This window comes from Ochotona curzoniae, unplaced genomic scaffold (assembly GCF_017591425.1).
Source record: "Ochotona curzoniae isolate NIBS_2020 unplaced genomic scaffold, NIBS_Ocur_1.0 contig_1071, whole genome shotgun sequence".
NCBI lineage: Eukaryota > Metazoa > Chordata > Mammalia > Lagomorpha > Ochotonidae > Ochotona > Ochotona curzoniae.
In genome coordinates this window covers 21298534-21313511 of record NW_024464939.1, presented here as the reverse complement: position 1 = coordinate 21313511, position 14978 = coordinate 21298534, and the positions used below count along the sequence as shown (strand labels likewise).

The window sequence follows — 14978 nt, the reverse complement described above, 5'->3', positions numbered from 1 at the left end:
GTCCTCAACTGCTTTTCCAGGCCAGAAGCAGGGAGCTGGATGGGAAGTGGAGCTGCCGGGATTAGAACTGGCGCCCATTTGGGATCCCGGCACATTTAAGGCGAGGACTTTAGCTGCTAGGCCACGCCACCGGGCCCTCAAGTCAATTTTTAAAATACACTGAAGCCCTTCTTTTCTTTTTCTCCCAATAAAGGGGGTAAAAACCTTTGATCAGTAAATACTTGGTCCATGATTGATTTTAAATGGATCAGTTACTTCACTCCTTTGATATAAGCATTGTTTAAGGTGTTAGTAAAATATTGGAGAATGAGGCAATATCTCTCTTCTCATAGTACTCAGATTCAATTGAGGAAAATACAAAGCAATTAGTAAATGCCTATAAATGAGAAAAAAATCAAATATTGATAAGGATTATGGAGGATTCTTCCTAGGGAGGTATGGTAGGAAGTGCTAGCTTGTATTCTTTAGACTGGGTGGCAGCAGAAAGCTTCTTTGAGAAAGAGTATATCGGATGAAGCTCAGTAGCCTAGCGGCTAAAGTCCTCAACTTACATGTCCCGGGATCCCCTATGGGTGCAGGTTCTAATCCCAGCAGCCCCACTTTACATCCAGCTCCCTGCTTGTCACCTGAGAAAGCAATCGAAGATGGCCCAAAGCCTTGGGACTCTACCCCCACATGAGAGAGCTGAAAGAAGCTGCTGGATCTTGGCTTCAGTTCGGTACAGGTGTGGCCAATGAACAGAAGGTCTTCCTATCTATATATCTGGCTTTCCAATAAAAAATAAAATAAATCTTAAAAGAGAAAGGGTAGATCTACATGACAAATACAACTTCCCACTTAAATTGGAGGATAATCATCAGGGTAAGAAGGAATAGGTAGAAAGAGCAGTCAGCTCTGGGGTCCAGCAGGAAAGTGGCCAGTCACTCTCCTCCTGTAAGCGTAAGTTGTAAGGATGAGTGTAAGTTGAACTTCCCCAGTAGTATTTAGGAATGTAATGCTTGCCTTTGTTAATAGGAAAATCATTTTGGAAGAAGTACGAAGGAAGTATTAGTTGGGAAAGAGTCAGATTAGGGAGAGTAAATGGTCATTTTTTTAACCATTTAGGGTACAAATCAGTGATGATTTGCAGTGCAGAAATAAGCAGTGTGGAAATACAGAGAGAATGGGGAGAAAAAGATCAGTTCAGGATGGATGAAGGGGTAAAACACATACAATTTTATCATGACTTGACTATGATTTCCAAAGAAGCTGTCACTCACTGGTTTGTAACAAAACTAAATTTGGCAATAAACAAACAAACAAAAATTCTGTTGTGGAGATTTGAAGTTCCTGTAGTACAGAATTTTTCACTGAATGGTGGAAAAATCTCAGAAACTCAGTTATGGTGCGTTCCATGTTCTCACAAGTAACTGAGATCCTGGAAACTTGTAAAGCAGAGAAGGATGGGAAAATGGGCAGTGATATTAGGTGATAAAAGAATACCTAAATTTTAAAAAGTAATAAAACCTCCTTTAAGTACACAATTGTTAAAGCACCAAAATAGCTGTGTATTACAATTCTCATTATTTCACATTCCTGTCAGGGAGGTTAAAAATTTGCATTTAGCTGGTAACCAGTAGACTATGTATCGACTTCTATGGAATGCTACGTACTTTGCTTTTAATTTAAACCGTAAACGGATTCTAAGAACTAAGTGCTTTATAGACACTGTTGTGTTCATTCCACTTGATCTTGAACCTACTGAAATAATTAGCTATCTTTATGACTAGATAAAGATGAAAAGTTAGCAAGAAAACATTTCAGGGCTCTTGTCAACTTGGATAAGATATAAAACCTCATGCTGCAGATCCAGTAAGTTGTATAAGGTTAGCTCTGTGTGTATATGAAATGCATGTCTACAGAAACCATAGTATTTATGAGATAAACTTTTAGTTTCTATGTATTTACTTTTAAGTTGCTGTTAGCAACATGGACAATAGTGTTCCATTTCTTCTAAATGAAGACTTTAAAACTGTTCACGACTTTAAATGTATCCATAGAAACTGAGATCTCTAAAAGGCTGGATTTGGTTTCTTCTTATTTTATAAGTTTTAGGTTTTAATAATAGAGACCAGCTCATATCTTTAATTTCTGTAGCCAGACTGCTGCAGCCGTAATAGGCTTCCTGGCAGATTGTATTTACAGATCGCAGAAGTGTGCAGCACATGTGTGAGACAAGGCAGGGCCCTGAATCCAAAGCAGCATTTATTCTGCATGAAGTGAACTATTTGGATGAATCAGATGCAAAACTAAGCCCTGCTTAGAAGAATGTTCTTTCCCCGCAATTACCTTGGCAAGTGTTAATTCTAGAATTATTCTTCTGCTTTAACATTATTTTATTTAGACATTTTAAGCATTGGGTATGCTGTATGTTATTCAAGGAGCAATTTCTATTTACATATAAATATTACATGTAGAAATTAGAAGGCTGTCTTTAATACTATCTTTTAAAAATATTGTATTTATTATTTCCCATGATACATTGTGTAGGTATAGGAATTCCCCTTTCGTTTGTCCCTTCTCCTGATTAATATCTCCCCACATATTATTAAGAGTATAGTTGTTTAGTAACAGTTACAAGTTTAATATTCTGCTTATTAAGTGCATCATGGCATTGTAGGTATAAGCAATGTTAGAAAATCTAGTATCATATTGCCAAGGTGTATTTAGCAGTTTCATTGGGGTCCTCCTTTTATTCGGGAGTAGAGATGCATACTGCAATGTATCTTCACTTTCTGGTATGCCAGTTTCCATTACACAGGTCATCTATGAGAGTATAGTTTCCTTTACTTATAAATGCTGATAATTTTAAAATGAATAAACAGGTGGGGGAATTATTCATACAGTTCTTGCCCAGATTCCTCTGGTAAGAGTCTGGTAAGGTTTTGTGCTGAGTAATAGTATCACAAGGGAGACTGAAAGAGCTTGTGACAGGTGCTCTCTTCAATAACACATTAATCTGTGGATAGACAGTAACTTGTGAGGGCCTCATCAAAGTGTCCTATTCAAATACCATTATCTGGGAATGGGGAGGGGTGCGACCTTGGGCCTGGGAGTTTAAGCTTCCAGCAGCCTCCCAGCTGCTGGTGGGTCTCAGGATGGGGCGTCTCATGCCTGGATCCCAGACGACAGACACCACGTGCATGTGGTGAGCTGTCCCTGCACGGCCAGTGTGCCATTTGGCGCCAGGCTCCACCTGCTGGCTGCCCGTCATGGACCTTTGGGGTTTTGGTTCTTTGAATCGCTGCTTAGGTAGCTCCAGATTGAACCCACTATGATTCTAGGATGTGAATCAATCCTAAAGACAGTAATTTTTCCTTTGGAGAACCTGTAATCTCTGAAAAATGATGACCACTAAATACCAGTCCATGCAAAAGCTATGGCTCGGGGCTTGTCCATCAGAATTATATCCTGTTACCTGTCGAGATGGTGGATCAGGAGAAGGGTCACATTAAGCAGGGCCATTACATTAACTAGCACTCGAAAACCATATCTAGGGGTAGATTCTGTGGGGGATATGTGGGCCAAACCCTGTGGAAATTCAAGCCCCACTGGTTAGCTCAAAAGTTGCGGTGGTGATGGACTAAACTAGGTGTGACCATGGAGCCTGCCATCAATCACAGGTAAAGGAACCGCAACAGTCTGGACTGGTCAGGGCAGCAGCACCCAAATGTGCGTCCTGAATAGGGTGTAGGGTGGGCTGGGCTGCAATGTTCACCAGCTCATACAAAGCCAAATGGAAGGCCCGACTTCACCGCAACCTGGCCTAAAACCAATGGCATGTATGAGAACTGGGTCTGGGAGTGGATTAAGTGGAAGAACTTGGGAAACTCCCTTGGTGGGTCATAGCTCCTGCTGGTGAACATGTGGTCCAGACCTGGGGGTCGGACAAGTTGGGCAAAGTAGCTGCAACAGCTGGCTAATGTGTCAACTGCTAATGGGACAGGGTGGACCGGGCAAGACTGAACAAACCTTAGCCCACAAGTGAAGCTAGAGACCAGGATGGAACACAGGTCATGCTGAGTTAGGCTCATGTACCTACTGGTCTAGGTGGGCCAGGAACGCTAAACCACAGTGTCTAACGCGGAGGTCGGGACAGGTAAGGGGCTTAAACAAGCTGAGTCAGAGCAACCACTGGCATGCTCAGGTTCTACAGCTGGGAACAGGCCCAGTTGGGGAGCTAAGGGGACAGCCCTAGCTGGGTTGAGGTTCCCACCAGGGGGCACATGGGCTAGAATTGGGGCTGCAATCTGATCAGGAAATAATTGTAGTCTCCCTTGGCACAAGTGTGGACTTGGATTGGGTGCACCAAGCCGGGCCAGACTCCAACACCCTCTGGTGTCCTGGAGGACCAGGGTAGATGTGGGATTGTCTAGCAAGGTCTCAACCCCTACTGAGCCATGTGTGAGCCATATGTAGGTTTGGACGAGCCATGGCTGGGCTGAAACATCCAACAGCAAGGACCAGTTTGGGTTGAAGGCCAGTCAGGAAAAGCCACTGTTCCTGCTATGACAGGAGGTGAACTGAGTAGGGCTGGCTCAAGGACCCCCTGCTATGCGCAAAATCTGGCATTGGGAGAGGTTCTGATGGAGGAGCCTTGGCAACTCCTCTGGCAGGACACAGACCTGGCAGGTAAGCGCAAGAAACATGATAGGAAACAGCTGAGACCAGGCCATGGAAAGTTACCCATTGGCACACATTTGGCATGGGTCGGGGACAGACCAGGCTGAATCAGTTCACGTCATCCACTGGCAAATCTGAGCAACAGAACAGAGCATGGGTTGAACCGGGTTTGGTCACAACAAAAAACAGTGCACAATATGGAATGCCAAGGTAAGGTTGCCTGTACCGATGTAGTTGCAGTGCCCAACCAGCATGCATGAGAACCAGGAATGGAGGGCAGAGCCAGCAGGGGAATATGGGGGGGTAGTTCCCCCTGCTGGACAACTACTCCCACTGGAGAGCATGAGCTGGGATGGTGGCAGACCAGACTAAGCAGGGCTACAACACCTGTGTGCCTCACGTGAACTAGATCAGGGAAAAGCCAGGCTGGGCTGATTATTCCTACTGGCACAAACAAAATTAGAGTGGGTGGAGGTTGTTTGGGTTTAGCCACAGCATCAGCTGGCAGAAGCTGGCACTGGGGTCTAATTCTGTCAAGTCAAACCACAGAACTACCTGGAGAATGCACAATCCAGGAGAGGGAGAGGCCTGGGAGGGAAATAGTGGGCTCCTCCGTCTTGGGTTACCACTTCCACAGAAGGGCAGGAAAAATAGGACAGGGGCTGGGGTGGCTAGACAGACACCCAACAGCATGTGTGTGCCTGTGTAGTGGAGCTGGTTAGAGGGAGCTAAGCTTTAATACCCATTGACATGTATGAGAGCCGAATGGGATGTGGGACAGAATGGACTAGTCTGCTATACATACTGGCAAACCAGGGTAGGGGGCGGGCCTGGTGGGGGTTATTGTGGGTCGCTCCAACTAGGCTGCAGCTCCTACTGGTTTATGTGAGGGCCGAGTATGTGCAGGGCAGAACCGGGCTGGACTGTAACGCCCACTGGTTCCAGTGGAAGTCGGGAGTGAAAACAGAACCAACCCAGCAATTGTGGCCACCAGCTGATCAGGGCGATGGACTGTGCCAGGCCCTATACTTGCTAGCACATACAAGAATCTGGTCTGAGAACACCTCAGACAAAGTTTCTTTGGAGATCTGCCCAATCGAAATACTGGACTCAGAACCATGAAAAGACAGAAGACAGAACAAGTCAATCAACCCATCTCAGCTATATGTTGGCAGTGAAATACGGGGCAAATGGAGACTCTATGATGGACTATGTCAATCAGTGGATTCTTCAAAGACCTCATAGTGCTTGGAGTGACAAGATTGGCAGTGATTCATAACTGGTGAACTATCAAAACCACTTGAGCAAGAACCTCGGAGCATACCCTACATCTGGGACCTGGGGAGGGTGGGATATTGGGTGGGCCTTCTCCCTTAATACCCCCCTTTAAACATGAAGGAAAGAATATGGAGATAATAGTCTTACCCACTTTCCTGTAGCCCCTGAACATTTTTACCCTAATTAACTATGTAAAAATTGTCAAAATATAATAAAAAACAAAAACAAAATACCATTATCATAAGAACCTGAGGGTTATGGATCATGTTTCCAACATATGAAATTTGAGGGACACATATTCAGACCTTAACTGAGACCCCAGGATGGACAATAGTGCTGCTTTGCCTCGGCCCTTCCTTCCCAAGAGAGGCTCATAGTGGCGGAGTTTCCAGTCACATGGGACATGCGGAACACATCCCTTCCAAGTGTGTGCACTTTGTCCTGAGACAGAGAGCTAAACTGGTTCCACAGCCAAGAGACTACTTCCTGATCGTCAACTTACATTTCATTATACTGCTCTGTTCACTTCCTTCTCTAGGTTTCAAATTACCTGGCTTATGTATTTGTTTTATAATTGTTAGATATACACATTTATACTTAGAGAATTACATATATATTCATGCAATACATGCAACTTCAATGGAACTATTGTCTATACCAATAATACTACCTTGTTTTTGCCTGGGATTTTACTGAGAGCTATATCTTGAGCATTTAGCACAAGGCCAGGAATAAAGGTCTTCCTTCCTATTTGAATGTATGGGTAATTGGGTAAAGAAGAAGAGAAGTGAAGCATAAATTTTTATTACAGTAGATGCTGTGACATAAAACCATTGATTTCTATGCTTTTGTGTGTGCCATGGGAACCTTATCTGATTTTACCCTACAACAACAGTGGAGAAAAATTGGCTAAAATTTTATCTCTAACCTTAAATTCTAAGTTTATCTTATATAAATCTCCACGTCTCAGTTTCTTCATTAATAATACCAAGAGAACAGGAATACTCTAACTTCTTTTCTTTGTTTGAATGTTTAGGATATTTGTATTATTCATTATTTTCAACTTTATTAGTATTTTTGTTCATCTAGATTTATTTAAATTCTTATTTTGACAAATTTGTGAGATATATTGCTTCTGATAAGTGATTTGAAAGCAGGTTGATACACATATGTATGAGCTCTCTAATGACCGGATTTTTTAAAATTAATTTTTCAGGGTAATAGGCAAGTTGGGCAGTGATTAATAGAAAAGTACTGTTCTTTTAGTGATCAAATTGCAGCTCTACTTGTAAGATAATTAGTATCATGTTATGGTTTTCAAGCAGGAAGAGCATTTAAATATTTTAAAGCATGTCTTTTTTTATTAGGAATGATAAAAATAACTGCTTTGTCCAGTATCTTATCAGTTACTGTGACAATTATAAGTAGAACACAGGTAGCACCAGGGTTTTTCAGTCCTTGGCTTGTAATACTGCAGTCCAATTCAGTCCTATGGGTTGCCTAATTGTGGTACCAAAGACAGATGGAATTACTAACTCCAAAGAGTTTACTGCTTGCCATAGTAGGCAGAAATAAGATGGTTATGTATAGCCAGGGAAAATGAACCTAGGCTAGAGATCAGGGAATGACCCTGGATGACTTATTGGACAGAACTTGAAAATGCACAGGGAGAAGTTTAGCAGTGAGGACAGAACATTCTAGGCACGCTGAAGAGCATCTATAGAGACCCAAGGTGACTAGATGGAGTGTGAGGACTAAGAGACAGTCAGAAGCATTTTAGAAGTAGAGTTTAAGACAGCTACATTAGCAAAGGGTCTGACTGAATGGCTTTATGGACCCTGGCAAGCAACAGATGCGTGTGGATGGAAACCCATTGCAAGGTTTGAATCCCTGAAGTGGCCTTCTTAGATGTTGTATAAATCATATGAGTATCACTTATTTTTTAATGTTTATTTTATTTTTAATTGAAAAGTTAGATATACGGAGAGGAGAGATAGAGAGGAAGAACTTCTGTCCACTGATTCACTCCTCAAGCGGCCAGTTGGCTGGGGCTATGCCGATCAGAAGCCACGAGCCTGGAGATTCTTCTAGGTCTCCCACACAGGTGTAGGGTCCCAAGGCTTTGTGCCATCCTCAACTGCTTTCCCAGGGCAGATTAAGGAAGCTGGATGGGAAGCAGGACCACTGGGATTAAAACTGGCGTCTGTATGGGATCCCAGCATGTGCAATATAAGGACCTTAGCTGCTAGGCTACTGCACCAGGCCCTTGAGTATCACTTAATTTTAGTGGCACAAAGGTAAAATGTGCCCAATCTCCAGCTGGTCTTGACCCTAGGATGTGCAGGAATTAGCAGGGAGCCTAGCAGTACACCTGCCTGTCAGGCTGGGTCAGCATCTTCACCTCTGGGAGTCTGATTTGTTCACAGACTCTTGTTTTGGTTTCATTTTCTTGTGATGCTGAGAACATCCTGGCTTCTTCGATCCTTGACCTGGCAGGCACTCGATTCTGCCATCTTGCCTCGCTTCAAAGATGTGGTTCTTGTTCTTGTATCCTCAGGTGCCAGTTTATGTGTTAGACTCTCAGCTGCTGGGAGCCTGCGATTTTGAGTTTTAGTAGATTGTGTTGGTCACTACTATTCATTTCTTTTAGCTCCTAACCTGGAATTTCAAAGGAATCAAATAGCTGCTGCCTATATTGCTTGTTTGTTTTTGAATTATGAAGCATGTCTTTATTTTGAAGTAATAATTTTGTGTAACTCAGTTTTATTTCACTTATTGCAGTTGACATGATTTAATTTTCTTTAATATTGTAATGGATCAGACAAATGAAATGTCTGAATTGTTATTGTTTATTCAGCTGAAATTTCTTTTTTTTAATTTGCAGTTTTCTCGTGTACTGAAGAATAGAGCATGGCCCACCTTCAAACAGGCCAAATCCAAGATCTCCCCATTACATAGCAGTGATTTCTGCCCTACCAACTGCCATGTCAATGTGATGGAAGTTTCTTATCCCAAGACATCAACCTCCCTAGGAAGTGCGTTTGGTGTCCAGTTGGATAGTAGGAAGCATGGTTCTCATGACAGAGAAAATAAATCGACTGAACAAGGTACGTAAGTTTTGAGACTTCGTCAGATTATGGGAGGTAATTTAGACACACTTGAGAATTTTGGAATCTTGACATTTAATAATTTCTGCTGTGAAGCTAACCTGAAGAGTTTACTCAAGTTTATTATTTGAATAGCAACACTTACGTGTATATAGGGTGAAAATAGTTGGCACTTTTACCTTCTTCCTTATGAGAAATGCTCATTTCTCTTCCCATGCTTCCATGTATGATCAGGCCCAGCTCATCTTGCTCTCAAATGGTCCTGTTACTGTGAGAAAACTATAGGAGGAACAGTTGCAGAATGCACGCTGCCTTTCTGCCCCATTGCAGAGGCACAAGGGTTCAGATTGCTTTGGTAGTGTTTCATTTCAACCCTGCACAAACTTGGATTCCTGAATTCAGTTCACTAATGGATGAGCATTTTATGTGAGCCTGGGCCTCTCAGATGAACTGGACTTGATAACTGTGCTAAGTTAAAAGTTGGTAATATTTCTATGGGTTGATTTCTCATTCCTCAGGGAAGCTGAGCCCCATGGTGTATATTCAGCACACCATCACCACTATGGCAGCCCCTTCAGGTCTCTCTCTGGGACAGAAAGATGGCCATGGTCTCCGCTATTTATTAAAAGAAGAAGACTTAGAAACTCAAGATATCTACCAGAAACTGCTGGGTAAACTGCAGACAGCACTGAAAGAAGTGGAGATGTGTGTTTGTCAAATAGATGAGTAAGTATATTACACTATGCTTTTGAACTTGCCTAGTAAGTATAGAAAGTGTGACTTGTTCAAAACTCTATAATTCTCTGTCATTACTTGTTATGGTATTAAGACATGTATGCTGCTAATATAGATCTTGAAAGTGCTTAAGATGATTAATATATATGGGGAGATTTTAGCAGTCTTTTTATACTGGGAAAGAGTGACCCAAGTCTCTTACAGAACACTAAATGAATCTCAGTGTGAAACTAATAGGCTGCAATGTATTTTTGAAGAGCACTAACTGTGCATCGGGATTCCCTTGCATCAATTACAGTTCAGGGCATGAAAGAACTCCAGAGTTATTTCTGAAACAGACAGATGATAATAAATGCTTATATATTTCTTTAATGAGTAAATGCAAAAGTGTGCATCTCTAGATCAATACTATATCTTACTCTGGTTGAGTTAATGTCCCAGCAGACAATAATGCAAAAAACTGTGTCAGAAATTAGAAACTTTCAAGCAAGAGAAAACAGAGGTAGTTCATGAGCACTTTTCCAACGAGATCAACTCTCATTCTTATTTAACAATTTGGTGTTTGGAGGATTGCCCAGGCTCTGCAGGATGATTCCTCGCCTTCTGGCTTGGGCTTGGGCATCTCGTCTTGACAAAGCAGCTGTGTAGAGTCAAAACAGTCTGGATTTGGGATAGCTCAGCATTTTCTTCCATAAAAAGTGGGTGAGGAATGACTAATTCAAGTTTGTGATAAAAATATATAAATAGACAGAGAAAAGTGTCAGTGTCGCATCCCTGTCATTGTGTTCGCTCATGCATTCGAAGGCTGAGAATTATTTTCTATTCCCACAGTTGGTAAATTCTAAAAACAGTATAAACAATATTATCCTGTTTTCACTTTATAAGGTTGTTGGTTTAATTTGCAATCAAATATGTGTTGTTTATACCACACATACTCTGTATTTGCATAGATAATTCAGTTTTGAGCACAAAATATTTAGGACATAACTCAAGACTTTGTTGAATTGCACATTTTATATTTAAATTATTTAAATAAGGTAAATCAATTTCACATATTTCACAATACAGATTTAGGAGTATAGTGATGTTTCCCACCCTACCCCCTTTCTCTGTGTTTGATGGATAATTTAATTCTAAGTATAAACATGTTTCGCATAATTCAATACAGTCATGTTAGAACAGTGACATTGTACAAATGCCTGGCTTCGCCATTGCCATCAGTGCAGTCAAGCCTAGCTAATTATGTAAAAATACATTTGCCAAAAGCATTTCTCACCATGTAGCAATTATTTTATGGGGCCAGAGATGTCTTTGCAGCACAGAAAAGCTGATCTTTGGTGCATTGGCAAGTATTAAGAACAATTGCATTGTAACTTCTCATTGCTAGCCTTTCTGGAAGTTATTCATTCTGATAAAGAATCAGGTGTTGAGCTTGTCTTATCATGAAATCTATTTACCCTGTCACTTGGGAACACTACTCCTAGAAATAAAATTGTCTTTAACACATAGGAATTTCACAAAATCCTCCTACTTAGCTTTAAATCCAAAATGGAATGAAAGATGAGTTTGCTGTTTGGTACCATGAGATAACTGGCATAAATTTAATCAAGGAATTGTAATTATTTTTTTTCCTTTCTGAAGCTAATGGGTTATTTTCTGGTTAATGAAACTTAGATATAGAAATAAGTAAAAGGAATAATAATGCAGAAATAATCCCAAACCCTTGATTGGTATGCAAAATAGAGGATTTGTGTTTTCTCACAGAGAGTTCATGAATTCAGACTTTTGGAAGTTGGTGAAAATAGAAAACTTGAAAATAGACTTTGATTTACAGATTCTTGATACCCAGGATTGAGTGATGAGCAAATTTTATCTAACGTGTAGTAGATGGGGCCTGGTGCAATGCTCTATTGGTTACATCCTCGCCTTGTATATGCCAGGATCCTATATGGGCACCAGTTCCTGTCCTGGCTACTTTGCTTCCCATCCAGCTCCCTGCTTATGGCCTGGAAAAGCAGTTGAGGACAGCCTAAACCCTGGGGCCCTGCCCCCGTGTGGGAGACCTGGAGGAAGCTCCTGGTTCCTGGCTTTGGATTGACTCAGCTCCAGCCATTGCGGCTATTTGGGGGTGAACCAGTGGATAGAAGATCTTCCTCTCTGTCTCTCCTCTCTGTGGATCTGCTTTTCCAATAAAATAATCATTTAAAAAAATCTTTAGGGGCCCGGCACAGTGGGGCAGTGGTTAAGGTGCTCACCTTGCACGCCCAGGATCCCATATGGGCGCCGGTTCTATCCCAGCAGCCCCGCTTCCCTTCCAGCTCCCTGCCTGTGGCCCGGGAAAAGCAGTCGAGGACAGCCCAAGGCTTTGGGACCCTGCACCTGCGTGGGAGACTTGGAAGAAGCTCCTGGCTTCGGATTGGCATAGCATTGGCCGCTGTGCTTACTTGGGGAGTGAATCATTGGACGGAAGATCTTCCTCTCTGTCTCTCCTCTCTGTATATCCACCTTTCCAATAAATAATAATAATAATAATAAAAATAAATCTTTAAAAAAAATCTTTAAAGTAGACAGAAAGAGAACTGAAGAAGATACATGGATGGTAGCTTGATGAACTGCAGAGAAAGGAATGCCTTGCGATTTAGTGACCTGCAGGTTACTGAAGAGGGATGGTGTTGTATGGTGATGGAATTAGCTCTAAGGTTTCCTTGAGTTTTCCAGGTCAGTGCACAAAAAAACAGTCTCATAAGCACCGACATATTGGCATATGTGCCTCACAGGGTTGTACTGATTACGTGCATTGATTCCTTCCATTCTTGTATACCCTCTGTGATTTGCAGTATAAAACAGGTCTGTATCACAGTTATCTCAGAATATTAATTATAACTTCCTCCTACTCAAGCCTATTTTGACCAGTCTCTTACCCACCTTCCTCTTCTCTGTGAAACATCTCCCTCTCTTCAGTTCATCAAGTCAGAGTCCAGGTGTCATACAGTTCTCTTTCCTTTCATTCAATTTCAACTACCTCAACATGTTCTATTACTTATTCTTCAGAATATATCCAGCATGATTGCTCTGGACTGAGTCATCCCTCATTGGCACCACCGTAGGCATTTCTAATCTCTGCCTCTCTGTCATATATTCCATGTCAGTAGATACCAATTGTGCTAGTCCCCCATTGAAACCAATCAATGACGTTATATTGCAGTTGAAGTAATACTAGGCACATCATCGTGACCTGTATGTTCCTTGGTGATCCACCTTGTCAAGCTCTCCACACTCATTTCACCATCTCCTACTTCACTAGCCCCTTGCTGTCTCTGAGAAGGCTTTGCCTGCTTAGGTCTGCTGCCTCCCTGGCACTCAAGGACCAAGCCTATGAGAGGTCCTTCCAGAGCCTATTCCTAGTACCCAACATAAAGTAATCTATTGCTCTGCAACCCATTTCTAGATGCCTCCTCAGTTCCTTTACAAGGCATCTCTAGACTTCATTGTTACATTAACAAAGGAACCTGCAGACTTAAAACAATATATATATATATATTTTTTTGGATCATGGGTCATAGGTTCTCTTCACCTTGGGTAATAGCTGACCGAGCCCTGACTGCATAGAAGAAGAAGGGAAGGCAGGGAAATGTGGGTTGGCATTATGGCTTTTGCCTAGCAGTGACCTGTGTTGCATGCACTCACAGTGCACTAGCTACATGGCTATAGCTTAGCCACATGGCTATGCTAGTCCTTGGAGTTCTAGCAGCAGTGACACGAGCCATGTGCCTGACACAACTGGCCGTAGTGGACAACACTAACAGTCATTCTACTTCTAGAATTCTGGGAGAAAGACCTGCTTCATTGACAAAGTGTGTATGTGCAACAGTGTCTCACTAATGATATTGATATTACTATTGATAATGATTATACTAGAGCTTGGTGTAATGGCTCAGTGGCTAAATCCTCACCCTGCCTCTGCCAGGGTCTGATACGGGTACCAATTCGCATCCTGGCTGTTCCACTTCCCATCCAGGTCGTTACCTGTGGTCTGGGAAAGCAGTCGAGGACGACCCAAAGCCTAGGGACCCTGCCACCACATGGGAGACTTGGAAGATGCTCCTGGCTTCAGCTCAGCTCAGCTCTGGCCATTGCATCCACTTGGGGAGTGAACCAGTGGATGGAAGATCTTCCTCACTGTCTCTCCTTCTCTCTGTAAATCTGACTTTCCAATAAAAATGAATAAATCTTGTAAAAAATGATGATACTAATAATTGTGATTGTAATATTTTAAAACACAGATAACTTCATTGTGCTGCATGCAAAACAGTTATTTAACTGCTATAATGACAAGCCTAATGTGGACTAATATACTGCTCAGTGTTTAATTAGTGAGCCATTAGTAGGTAACAATATTGAATAGGAGCATAATAAAGTAATATATATTTGCATGCAAAAATAAAACATTATACCTTAGTGCATTATTGGTGCTTTTTAAGTCTTAAAATTTCATTTAAAACATGTTGTCAAAGTTACGGTTCTCCTATGACTTATTTGAAGCTAAAACTGGATCCCACAGGGTAATTTCAGACATGATAGCAGCTGTTTATAATGAAAAGTAAATAAGTGAAAACAATTCCTATAACTTTGCAGAAATTATGTATTCTTAGCCTCCTGACTCCTAAGTTAAAATATACATAAACGTTGAGGAATTCTTGCAAAATGAAAACTCCTGCATCTCTTTCCTCGTTGTTATGCAGAATCTGCCGGTGCAATGCAGAGCCTCTGGTAATTAGAGTTAGTCTACTGTTTTCATCTTTTTGGTAGAAATGAATGCATACACAATCTGTCTCGTAAGACATAGAGGTATCTTTGTAAATAGAAAAATAAAAACCTTGTGTCTAGAATAATTTATGGTTTTCCACTATTGCAAATATTCACAGAACCCTAACAAGTATGATGCTGCTCCCCCAATTTTTAGTGGTGCGTGAGAACTGTGGCAGGCCAAATATTATTAAAATATCCCCACTCAGCATGAGACCTTCCCCAGCTGTATTATTTGAAATTGTAGCTCTGTGCTTTCTTCTCTGTATTTTCCTCCTTAACATTTGTCATTGTCTGATACGCTGTAAAGTTCACTTGTGTTATTTATATACTCATGGGAGAATTTGGGCTGCAAGCAGGCAGAGGCTTTTGTGTGTTGGTAAACTGCTG

General features: G+C 41.6%; 1 protein-coding gene across 1 annotated transcript in view; it reads left to right on the top strand.

Moving 5' to 3' along the window:
- Nucleotides 1-14978, top strand: part of PREX2 (phosphatidylinositol-3,4,5-trisphosphate dependent Rac exchange factor 2) — a 254250-nt gene that overhangs the window by 142338 nt on the left and 96934 nt on the right. The window contains exons 24-25 of the mRNA XM_040994636.1: nt 8825-9047; nt 9566-9773. Coding sequence (XP_040850570.1) covers nt 8825-9047; nt 9566-9773 — 431 coding nt within the window. The remainder of the gene's footprint in view (nt 1-8824; nt 9048-9565; nt 9774-14978) is intronic.